The following is an 11,173-nucleotide window of genomic DNA, read 5'->3' as shown; positions in this document are numbered from 1 at the left end:
TGAGATGGTCTGTAGACTGCAACAAACAACGTCAACACTGATTCTCTGTTGGCTGGATAATGGAGACGATCTGATTAGATAATACACAATACCTGCAATCGTGTTCTGAGAAGTTTGTGATAGGATGGCGTACTCTGCCCTCCACATCAACAGTGTGAATGTGGCCAGGCAGCAAGACAGATCAAAACCAGTACTGCAAGATCTCCCTCAGTTGTCCTGTCTCGCCCAGAAAGACAAGCCTCTGGGCCCATGGCCATGAACGGGGGATCGTCGGGCCTCGTACAATTCCTCTCGGATCTGCATCTCGAAGCCAGCAAAGACTACTCGACCTTTGACTTTCCCGTCACGGCACCCTATCTCTTACTTTCTGGCGATGTCGGTAGTCTATCTGAATACGACAGCTATCTCGGGTTCATCCGGCGTCAGACGGATCGGTACGAGGGTGTTTTACTAGTTCTTGGCAATCACGAGTTTCATGGCCTCACGTACGGCGGGGCACTCGCAGAGGCGGCAAGGCTTGAAGCAGAGCCGTCGTTGAGAGGAAGGTTGCATATGCTCCACCGCCGCGGGTTTGATATCCCCGGTTCCAACGTGAGCATCCTGGGATGCACCCTATGGACGATGGTCCCTGAAGAGGCGGGAGGTGCGGTTGTGGAAAGGGTCAAGGATTTCCGGCACATTGAGGGATGGAGTCTTGGGGCACACTGCGCGGCTCACAAGGCGGACTTGGGTTGGTTGAAGAGGGAGATGCGGGAAGCGGTGACGCGTGGGAGAGAGGTTGTTGTTGCTACTCACCATGCGCCTTCGCTTGAGGGGACGTCGGAGCCTAGGTTTGAAGGGAGCCCTTGGTCTTCGGCTTTCGCGACGGGTGTGTTGGAGGAAGTAGGGGATTCTGCTCGGGTAATTTGTTGGGTGTTTGGGCACACACACTTTTCGACAGATACGGTGGTGAAGGGCATTAGGATTGTGAGCAACCAGAGGGGGTATGTTGGGTCTGGGAGAGTTGCGAAGGAGGGGTTTGATCCTGCCAAAGTATTGTCTTATTAGGAGCAGTTATGGATTGTAGCTCCATATAGGAGAAGAGTAGATTGTCATTGTTATGATGACTACTTGATTGATGGCAGTCTGTAATTGGGAAAAGTTATATACTGTGTACCTCTGAGTAAGTTATGTGGCACCTTCCATCTCCATAAAGAGTGAATGTAAGAAGGAGTTGAGATGCCTTCCTACCTACTATTACTGCTGATCCCATAGCTGAGCTCAGCTACCGGGATAACGATACGGCGGCGGGGTAATGCCCCGCACCTGTGATGCACTGTGGCACCGTACTGGCTGGCTCTGCACCGAGCTCCTGTCAACCCGCACCTATTGTCAAGCAAAATCCAGAACATTCCACTCAACAACATCGCTTTCAAAGTCAACAACCGATGCCCACACCAGCTGGAGTCAATCACGCATCTGCATCACATTGCTGAACCATTTCGCCAAGATGCCTGTCGACTACAGCAAATGGGTGCGTTCAACATCACCCACTCTCTCACAGCCATGCTCGTTGTGATGCCGACCTCAGTAGCTAACATGTAAATACGACAGGACGCGCTGGAGCTCAGCGACGACTCGGATGTCGAGGTCCACCCCAACGTCGATAAGCGCTCATTCATCCGCGCAAAGCAGAACCAAATTCACCAGGAGCGACTGCAGCGCAAGCACCAGATCGAGACGCTCAAGTACGAGCGCATCATCAACGATGGCCTGATGAAGCGCATCTCCAACCTCTTGGACGCCCTTAAGTCCCATGCCTCCGAGGCCGAGACCCGAAACCCCGGCGAGGTCGCCTTCCAAGCCGTCATGGAGTCCGCCGGCAAGCCCGAAGACGACCAGCCGCCCCCGCGCCCAGAGGGAATCCACGCCGACTCAGAGCCGCTGCCCAGCTTCTCCAAGATGATGGCCGTGCTGTTGGACCAAGTTAACAAGGAGCTGGACGAGAAGAAGCCCGAGAACCGTTACAAGGCGATGCTCGAGGGCGTCGAGGGACACCTGACCAAGGTGCAGAATCTGCAAAAGGAGCTGTTTGCCAAGCTGGCCGAGCTGGAGAAGGAGGAGGGACGCAAAATCACGAGCGAGGGCATTCACACGGGCTTTGACAGCTCGCACGTCAACAAGTCCAAGGATACGGATAAGAAGGAGGAGCAGCGCAAGCCGGAGCTTCTGAACCCCAACTTTGACATGACACAGTCTCTACCGGCCAAGTCGACCCAATCGTATGACGACGATGAGGAGATTGAGGCCTCGCCCGCCGCCAAGAAGTTTGCGCAGATCAAGGCCGACGACTACACATCCAGCGCCCAGTACCTGTCCAAGAACCCGCAGATCCTGACGGAGCGGGAGACGGACGGCCTCCTGGTCCTCGCCTTCGATGCCGCACTCGAGAGCAAGGACGACTTTTGCCGGCAGTGCGTCCACCAGGCGCTGCTGCTGCAGTACTGCAGAGCGCTGGGCAAGGACGGCGTGGGCATGTTCTTCAAGCGCATCACGACAAAGGGCCACCAGGCGCAAGAGGTGTTCTTCAAGGACGTGCAGGATACGTACGGCAAGATCAGGAACCGGGCACGGGAGATTGTCAAGGAGCGCGCCAGCGAGCCCGAGGGCGTGGAGCAGATTCAGCTGCACGCGGTGGAGCCCGGCACGGAGATCAAGATTACGATTCCGCCCAAGGACAGCGAGGACCCCGCCGTGAAGGAGGGTCGGGATATCTTTGAGACCTTCAGCGCCGACTTCCAAAAGGCCCTAGAGAGCGGCAGTCTAGATGAGGTCAACAAGGTGTTGGGCAAGATGAAGGTTGAAGAGGCCGAGGACATTGTCGGCAAGCTTGGAGACGTGAGTGTTTCTTCTCCTGTAAAGATGCTTGATGAGCCGGTTCGCTAACAACGTTGTGACATGCAGGCCGGCATTTTGAGTCTGGAGGAGCAGATTATCGACGCCACAACGGAGGAGGGCCAAAAGGCGCTCAAGGACATGGAGGCGGCGCAGGCCGGTTCCGAGTCCGGATTCGCGCCGGACCCTGAATAAATGGGGGGAAAAGGAAGCATTCGTAAGTCCACTAGAGCCGGAACATGGGGTAAGGTCAGAGCACTTCTAGCAGACACCGCGGGGGGGAGAAGTTTGGTTAGCGCAAAGGCACGATGAACGAACAAGCTGATGAGCACGGGCAGATGGCTTGTGGTGGTCACTGAGTAAGCAGATTAAAAGATTCAGAGACAGAAAGGATATCAATTCAAGAAGATTCCGAGCATTGACCACGACTTGAGTGTTGCATCAACTGCGGCTGAGCCCTTCCTCGGGGGTACACGCGTGACGAGAGGGGGAGAATGAAGTCTTGACAATGGCATTGACGGCATTGGGCGAATTCGTCCAACAAATGGGCAAAAGACGAACGACATGTCGCTCGTGTGGCTGCGGCCGACGTGGGTTTTTGCGCTCGGCGTGGCTTAGTTTTGACAGTCGAGCCCTTTTCTCGGGTGACGGTTCCTCCCCCACCATACCGTACCGTACCTAATATCGTCCTTCCCGTCGCTTGACAGGCCCCGAGCCTGGGCCCCCGGTGAACGAACCACGGATGGTCTTGATGAAGACTGGTGGCAGGGCAAGGTTACGTACGCCCTTCGGAATGGGCCGTACGAGTTTCTGTGCTCTCTTGATGAATTCTAGCCCACCAGGCTAACCAACATAAGGTGCTGAATCTCATGCCTTTTTGCCTTGCGGCTCGTTACGAATCGGAGCGCAGGGATGTGGGCGCATGGTGCCCGGTCGAGCGCCGAGGTGCCGGATTCCCCTGTGACCGGGGGCTTTCGTCAATAGGGTGACATTTTTATTACTTGCGTGTTCGTCTTCGCCTTGTGAGGCTCAGAGGAAAAGGGAGAGGCCGAGAGCGTGGGGCATAAGCGATTGGATGTGGTGTCGTCGCGGTCATGTCCTATTCCCTCGGTCCTCGGATGGGGTTCAGTGTTCACGATGTTCTGGACCAGGAGGCGATATTTGGCATCTATCTTGGCCGTTAATAATGAAGAAGCTCGGTCTTGGGAGTCTTGGTACGCAAGCATGGAGCGGCCTAGAGATTCTAAGCCCGGTGGAGACGTTCCGATGTCGTGGGCGACCTAAGAGTAGGTAGGTAGACTAAAAGTACGTGCTTGACGCGGCCACGCATATCGCGGGCATGGCAAATTGCTTGGTTCGTCTAGGCATTGGGGTTCTGCTCCTGGGAAGGAAACGTGACGAACACAGAGTCCGCGCGGGGGCAAAAGGAAACGAACGGCGTGTGCGCAAGTTTCTCAATCGAGCGCCTGGACCTGTCTAAACAGCTGGGGGAGACAGTTGTTCGGATAGAGCTACCGAGCAAGACAGACGTGGCTTTTCGCCATCCTTTTCCCCCGGGATCGGAATGACAGATGTCAAAACGCTCTGTCTCGGAGTTTGCTTTGATCTGCTCCTCTTTTGACCGCCCCCGCCTGAACAGCTCTCCAGGTGAATTTGACGATGTTGGTGATGTTTCACAGAGGTTCTAAGACGGTAGCACAGCATCACGTGGACAGTGGTGAACAAAACCGACAATGTACCCTGTACGAGGTAACGAATAGTCTGGACTTTTTGCTCCCGACTGCGCAGAGACGCAAGTGATCGGCAATGACGGAAAGAGGCAGAGGCAAGAGAAAAATAAGCATGTCTTGGTCAAGCTATCGGTTAAACCACCATGTCGTCAGGTCCCGAAGAGGGAGGTTGAGGCTGAGCAAGAAGGAGAAGAATAAGTGACATGAGCAGACGCGCACTGCGCAAACTCCAGTGTTCAAAAATAGCAACGGGAGGCGATCTTGTGCTGGGTACCCCTGTGGAGACCCCTTTTGACGGGAATACTGCGGTCTATTTGGTTGGCCAGGCTTGTATCTTTACATTCACTGCCTTGGACAGTTGTACAGTTGGGTGGGCTTTGTCAGCGATCTGCTACCCAGTCACGCCAGTATTGTCCAGTGGGAATGCTTCTTGAGGATGTTGCTCTTTGGTGGACAGGTGTTGATGATGGTCACGGTGACGAGCTCTTCTGCCCTGTGGAGAGTCCGTTGCTTGTTTACTCGATTTCCTGTTCCTGTTTCCTGTTCACTGCAGGTCTCCATCAAAATGCACCAAACGGCATCCCTTCTTTGGATGGCAAAGCTAGTGGCGACCGTAGAAACTGGGACAGATGTTCCCGCGGCTTGGGGAATTCTTTTCTTGGAACAACGCTGGAGAATCCGCTGGAGGTTCTGGGCCAGTCGAACCGTCTCGCTGGGCGGATGGACAGCCACACCTTTTTTTGTGGTGGCGGCGCTGGAATCTCTGGAGACGGAAGTGTAGATCTTTAGAGTGCAAGCCACTCGCTTTCCCGGCATCCAATATAGGTGAGTGATCAACAGCAGAGAAAAAGTTGGAGGTGGGCTCTTGTTCTCGAAAGTCTCCAATTTTTGCATCAGCCCGCCTTGAAAAGTCAACAAATGTTCGGCTGGGCGGCTGGACAACCCCCATTTGGGTGTGTCGTAGTTTCGGTTGTCGGAACGGCATGTGTGAAGCAAATCGGTTGACATGCCAAAGCCCGGTGAGGTGATACGAAGATGCAGAGTCAGCCGCAATTGCTATGCACTACGAGTCAGCCAGCCAGCCTCTGGTCAACCTTCTCAGCAACAACTCTTCGATGCGGCTTTCTGGCCCAGGTATTGTTGTCGGTCTGTGGTTGCGAGGTTAACCATTCTGCGGGTGTGCCAGGGAGATCTGCACACCGCATGAATAATACTGGAGCCCGCGCGTTGCAGGTTTTCCAAGTCAGAAATGGCCGTGGCAGGAGAGTTGCGAGTTGCATATTCATTTGTTTACATCACTCGAATGGCGGATGAAGATGGAAATAAAACAAGAGGTTGACTTGGGAACCGACCTCACGAGTATCCAGTCTACTTGGCGAGTTCGGATGTATCTGTACAGAAGGTCTGTACAAAGCGTGAGGGTACATCTTGCATGTTCTCCATCAAAACGGATCCTCACAGAATCCAACGTTCCTCTGGTGCAGATACGTCATTGGGGCCCCAGAGAAACATTTCCATCTTTCAACTTCTCACACACGGATCGTCTTCGGGCGGTACAACGGCGCCGAAAGCGAACAGGGACGGGAAGTCTGTCCTGGACCAGGGTGGTTTTTTGCAGAAAGTATCAAGCAATTAAGCAGTAAGCAGCGTAAAGCACGGGATAAGATGGTTTGTGCGATTGGGCAGAAGATCTCGGGTTGCGACTACAACTGCGCAGCTCACTCTGTCGCGCAATGCATTCCCATGCTTTTGAGCGTGGTGATGGCGTGCCCTGGAGGGAATAACGTGGCTCCAAGAGCGCAGAGAGCGTGTGAGAGGTAAGGGAGGCCCCCCAACATTCGACCGAGCCAAACTCAGGGGCTCCTTCCCCAGAGGTTTGGGAGGTGTGAGACTGAGACGTTCGAGCGACCATTGCGACTGTCCATTCTGTCGTTCTGTTTTCTCCTTCGGCTTGGGACTTGTCTCAAGTCCGTGGAGTAAGGTAGGCCCTCAACTTCTAAATTGTACCACCAAGAAATACACTAGTTGGGTGGGCGGGAACCAGCAGAGTGGGAAAGATGGTGACAAGTAAAGGTGACACGACACGCACGCACACCACCTCTTGACACTGGTGTAAGTGAGAAATGGTCGCTGATGGCCCACGCTACCTTAATTCCTAGCTCCGTCTCGGGCTTACTACGCAACAGCTAAAGCACCTAAAGCACTCTGGATGAGGCCGCGCCCATTCCTTTGTACAAAGTACAGTACCGAGAGACATACACTCACAGAGTTCCGGCCTGGGTCTGCATGGAACGGGCATTGCTGGGGGAAAGGCTCTTATTGGCGAAGCCAGGTGAGGGGATGAGGGGGAGGATGAGGGAATGGGAGTTCAATGGTGAAATGTGCTCGGTGGTGGGTAAAACACCACGCATCATCCCCTTTGAGTCTTGCTGCACGTCTTTGCTGACGGACTTGGGCCTGATGCACAATTCGGAGAGGGAGGCTGTGTAAGTCTGAGAGGTGAGATGTACGTGTACATTTGGCGGTGCAAACCAGTTGTTCATGGCAGATATGGTGATTCCAGACTCGAAAACACGCGACGCAAGCATAGTCAAAGTGAATTAAAAATCGCAGTGGCTAGTGTTGGATTCTTCTCGGTGGTTTCCATCGTCCTTCTCTTGCAATTCTCGTATGCACGTATGTACACTCACTATTCCATTGGGTACAAGGGGGTGAAGAGCAACTGAAAAAAAAAAGTACGAGTACAACCGCGACTGCGCCATGCCGCCATGCAGCCCGCCCACACGCCCGGAGCCCCACCGGGAAACGGGGGACGGACTGGGGGCCGCGCAACCAACAGGGTCCAAGTCTCCCAGACTCTCTGGCGCTCTGCCAGAATGCCGCACCTCCTTCTTCAGCTTCGGTCTTGTCTGATATTTCTCCAGCCCCATCGGGGCTACGTAAGGTATGGGTACAAGCGACAGGTATCCGTACCTAGGTATGGATTCCGAATGGGGGACAAGGAAACATCCCAAAGTTGCTCCTTGGCCTGGCCTTGCGAGGATCCTCCCTTCATGTGTCCAACATATTAAGAACTGGGGATCCGGCACCGTCCTCTCCTTTGACCTCCACGCTTACTACTAATACACCAAGTGATACTACGAATACGCTACCTCTGCCTCGCCTTACATCAGACTCTCGAGGATTTTGCCTGTCTTGGATCTACCTTTAACCTACCTTGTCCGGTAACATCCCGTCTCTCGTTGCCCTGCCCATCTCAACCTCCTCGCTACTCCAGTCTCCGCCTTTTTCGACTGCCTCCCGTCACATCTCTCTCATCCTCTGCTTCAACTCCGACCTCGCGGGTTTTCCTGCTTTCTTGCGACTTGAGCCAGCCTCCTCATAGTTGCAGAGCAAGATCTTCAACCGACGATCACTGTTTTCGACGTTTATTTAGTCGACCATCTCCCGCTTTCGTCGATTCCCGCATCCGAGGTTTTTGGGTTCAGTCTTACACGGACAACACCAACAAATTATACACACTCAAACACATCAACGATCAACATGGTCTTCTCACTCCGCAAGGCCTTCGCGGCCCTCCTCGCCTCAACCGCAACAGTCTACGCACTCCCCTCAGACTCATCCTCATCAACAGAATCAACCGTAAACACAACCTCCCTCGCCGCCACCTCCTCAAACTCAACAGTCTGCAACAACTCTCCATCCCTCTGCAGCCGCAAGTACAACAACATCACCCACATGGGCGCCCACGACAGCGCCTTCCTCCGCGACGCCAGCACCTCAAACTCCATCGCCGGCAACCAGTACTACAACGCCACCGTCGCCCTCAACTCGGGTCTGCGTCTGCTCCAGGCCCAGGTCCACCTCGTCAACGGCACCTCGGGCAGCGTCCTCCAGCTCTGCCATACCACCTGCAGTCTGCTCGACGCCGGCACCCTCGAGAACTGGCTCTCCGCCATCAAGGACTGGATGGACAAGCACACCGACGACGTCGTCACCATCCTCCTCGTCAACTCGGACAACCAGGCCGCCTCCGCCTTTGGAAAAGTCTTTGAGTCCTCGGGCATCTCCAAGTACGGCTACAAGCCCTCCACCTCCTCCGCGACCTCGAGCTGGCCCACCCTCCAGACCATGATCGACGCAGACACCCGCCTCGTCACCTTCGTCGCCTCCATCACCGCCGACACGGACTACCCCTACCTCCTCCCGGAATTTTCCTACGTCTTCGAGACGGCCTACGAGGTCACCTCCGCCGCCGGCTTCAACTGCACGATCGACCGGCCCTCGACCTACTCCACCGCCGCCGCCGCCGTCACGGCCAACATGCTGCCCCTTATGAACCACTTCCAATACCAGACCCTCGCCACCGACATCCTCATCCCGGACGTCAGCGACATTGACACGACCAACTCGGCCTCCACCAGCACGGCGGGCAACCTCGGCCTCCACGCGCAGACGTGCAAGAACCAGTGGGGCACCAAGCCCGTCTTCATCTTGGTGGACTTCTTCAACAAGGGCCCGGCCATTGACGCCGCCGATAACCTCAACGGGCTGTCTTCGTTCGACATCTCGGGCCGCAGCAGCAGTAACAGCGCCACCGCGAGCTCGAGCAGCGGCAAGTCTGCTGGTAGAGCACCCGGTGGTATGGAGACTGGCGCGCTCGTCGCGTTCCTCGCTGCCGCCGTGTTCTTGTTTTAAGGGGGTCGTCTGTTTCTGAAAGTCCGGTCTCTCAGGGTCCGAGCCAAAGAAGGATGTGACACTACTCATGCGACAACCTCATGAAAAAGAGTGTCTGTGTGTGTACGCTCAAAGGGACATTTCTCGGATGAACACTATGATTCCCCCTCCTGTTTTTTTCTCTCTTTTACCTCTTTTTTTCCCTTCTTTGTTTCCAACAAAAAGATGCATAGCGACGGCGTTCAATCATGAGCCGAAATCATCGGCAGAAACGACTCTTTCTTGTTTTTCTTTCACAGCTTTTGTTCATGTACAACCCGGGGAAAACGGGACCCCCGCGAGTTTTGTTTGGAAGAGAGCCCTTTGGGACATAGGGCATCACCACTGATCTGGATTGGATCAGCGAGGTAGATAGATACCGGGCATTGAGTGAGATCATGCTCAGATCAATATGAAAACCAACTTCATGACACAAATCACAAATGGCCAGTGTTCTGAATGAGTGAGAATGAGAATGAGTTAAGGTTGTCGGCTTATACGTGATGAGGAGGGAAAACTCATTAGGAAGGTAGCAAGGACCCCTCGTATACAGTTAGGAACGGACCACCCCCACCCCTCATTGCATCATTGGGACAGGTACTCTGCATGACGACGGCATCTCAAAGTCAACAACATATGAACTTGTCTAGTAAGTCTACGGTTTATCCGTGAGATTTTGCATAATACATATGGCAGTACCTCTCGTTTCCTGAATTCAGACTTTGTACGAAAGTCGAGCCTCACCCTTCACCCAAAACTCGACCTCACAGCTCTCGACCCTCAACACGCCACAACCTCAGTAACCTAAAGCCGAAGTCGCGCAAATCTAACCCCACCACATACCACTCACTCAAACCCAACATCACCGAAACTTCAACTCACTCACATACATTGTCTCTCTCTCACACACACAACCCCTTACCACACAACAACGAGCGAAAATGTCAAGCGAAGACTACTCCAACATCCCCACCCCCGAAGCCGCCTACGCAGACTTCTGCCTCATCCCCGTCGGCACCGGCAGCGTCTCCGTCGCCAACGAGGTCGCCCAGGTCCAGCGCCTGCTCGAGGCGAGCGGGCTAAAGTACACCATGCACTCGGCCGGTACGACTGTCGGTACGTTTTCTCGACTCTACCTTGTAAAGTCCTTTCATACGCACTCTCCCCTTGGCTTTCAACCATCACGTTTGCGGGAGAGCGTTGAAGCTCATGAGATTTGTCACCCCCACCTCTGCTTTGGCATGGAATGCATAGAACACTGCTGACATACACATCCGTTCCTCCTCCGCAGAAGGAAGCTGGGACGACGTCTTCCGCGTCATCGGACAAGCGCACTCTCTCGTCCACCAGAGCGGCGTCGTGCGGATCCAGTCTTCGATGCGCGTCGGCTCGAGGTTTGTCTACCTGAAATGAATTTTTACTTCACACGACAAAGAACGCAAAGTCGTTGTATGGATAAATGTTTTGAGTGACTGATGATGGTTATTCTCCTTTGCGCAGAACGGACAAGAAGCAGTCTGCCGCCGACAAGGTGGCGCGGGTGGAGGGCATCCTGGCGCAAGACAAGTAAATGTCCTTGTCTTTGAAACAGATGTGTTGGTGGTATGAGATGGGTCGCGGTGCAAACACGAGACAGAAAGGTTGACAGCTTATTAGGTTATGATTTGACACGAGATATACTATTTGATTTACCCCGCCGCCGCCGCCGCCGCCGCCTTTCATGATAGTACATGTATACATCTCAGCCTTCGTAGATTGTAATATTGACACCGCCGACCCCTCCTTGAACCCCTTAGACCGGCCTCGGCCTTTTTTCCCTCTAGGTTTAAAAGACATTGATGAAGGGTAGCAAC

At 54.2% G+C, this 11,173-nt stretch overlaps 4 protein-coding genes across 4 annotated transcripts; all 4 read left to right on the top strand.

Annotated features, from left to right (window-relative positions):
• Window positions 1–160: 160 nt before the first annotated feature.
• On the top strand, window positions 161–1,047 carry HER10_EVM0010705 (uncharacterized protein; the record flags this gene model as incomplete). Its single annotated transcript, XM_035480157.1, has 1 exon — window positions 161–1,047. The coding sequence occupies exon 1, from the start codon at window positions 250–252 to the stop codon at window positions 1,045–1,047; it is 798 nt and encodes a 265-aa protein (XP_035336503.1). The 5' UTR covers window positions 161–249.
• Window positions 1,048–1,367: 320 nt separating this feature from the next.
• HER10_EVM0005967 (uncharacterized protein) lies at window positions 1,368–3,704 on the top strand. The gene is made up of 3 exons (XM_035475565.1): window positions 1,368–1,513; window positions 1,594–2,877; window positions 2,944–3,704. Exons 1-3 carry the CDS (start codon window positions 1,490–1,492, stop codon window positions 3,067–3,069), a joined length of 1,434 nt encoding a protein of 477 aa, XP_035336080.1. The 5' UTR covers window positions 1,368–1,489; the 3' UTR covers window positions 3,070–3,704.
• A 3,804-nt stretch (window positions 3,705–7,508) lies between these two features.
• On the top strand, window positions 7,509–9,751 carry HER10_EVM0001296 (uncharacterized protein). Its single transcript, XM_035471051.1, has one exon. The coding sequence runs from the start codon at window positions 8,148–8,150 to the stop codon at window positions 9,300–9,302; it is 1,155 nt and encodes a 384-aa protein (XP_035335641.1). The 5' UTR covers window positions 7,509–8,147; the 3' UTR covers window positions 9,303–9,751.
• Window positions 9,752–9,964: 213 nt separating this feature from the next.
• HER10_EVM0012101 (uncharacterized protein) lies at window positions 9,965–10,994 on the top strand. The gene is made up of 3 exons (XM_035481504.1): window positions 9,965–10,436; window positions 10,612–10,714; window positions 10,821–10,994. Exons 1-3 carry the CDS (start codon window positions 10,262–10,264, stop codon window positions 10,888–10,890), a joined length of 348 nt encoding a protein of 115 aa, XP_035336640.1. The 5' UTR covers window positions 9,965–10,261; the 3' UTR covers window positions 10,891–10,994.
• The last annotated feature ends 179 nt before the right edge of the window (window positions 10,995–11,173 follow it).

The sequence above is a fragment of the Colletotrichum scovillei genome (genome assembly GCF_011075155.1).
Source record: "Colletotrichum scovillei strain TJNH1 chromosome Unknown Contig00003, whole genome shotgun sequence".
NCBI classification, from domain to species: Eukaryota; Fungi; Ascomycota; class Sordariomycetes; order Glomerellales; family Glomerellaceae; genus Colletotrichum; species Colletotrichum scovillei.
The sequence above is the reverse complement of the archived record's forward strand: the minus strand, read 5'-3'. Positions and strand labels throughout refer to the sequence as shown.

Coding starts and splice junctions, on each gene's coding strand:
- HER10_EVM0005967 (XM_035475565.1), top strand. CDS start 1,490: ATGCCTGTCGACTACAGCAAATGG. Junction 1,514..1,593: donor CTGTCGACTACAGCAAATGG/GTGCGTTCAACA, acceptor TAAATACGACAG/GACGCGCTGGAGCTCAGCGA. Junction 2,878..2,943: donor TTGTCGGCAAGCTTGGAGAC/GTGAGTGTTTCT, acceptor TGTGACATGCAG/GCCGGCATTTTGAGTCTGGA.
- HER10_EVM0001296 (XM_035471051.1), top strand. CDS start 8,148: ATGGTCTTCTCACTCCGCAAGGCCTTCGCGGCCCTCCTCGCCTCAACC.
- HER10_EVM0012101 (XM_035481504.1), top strand. CDS start 10,262: ATGTCAAGCGAAGACTACTCCAACATCCCCACCCCCGAAGCCGCCTAC. Junction 10,437..10,611: donor CTCGGCCGGTACGACTGTCG/GTACGTTTTCTC, acceptor CCTCCTCCGCAG/AAGGAAGCTGGGACGACGTC. Junction 10,715..10,820: donor TCGATGCGCGTCGGCTCGAG/GTTTGTCTACCT, acceptor TCCTTTGCGCAG/AACGGACAAGAAGCAGTCTG.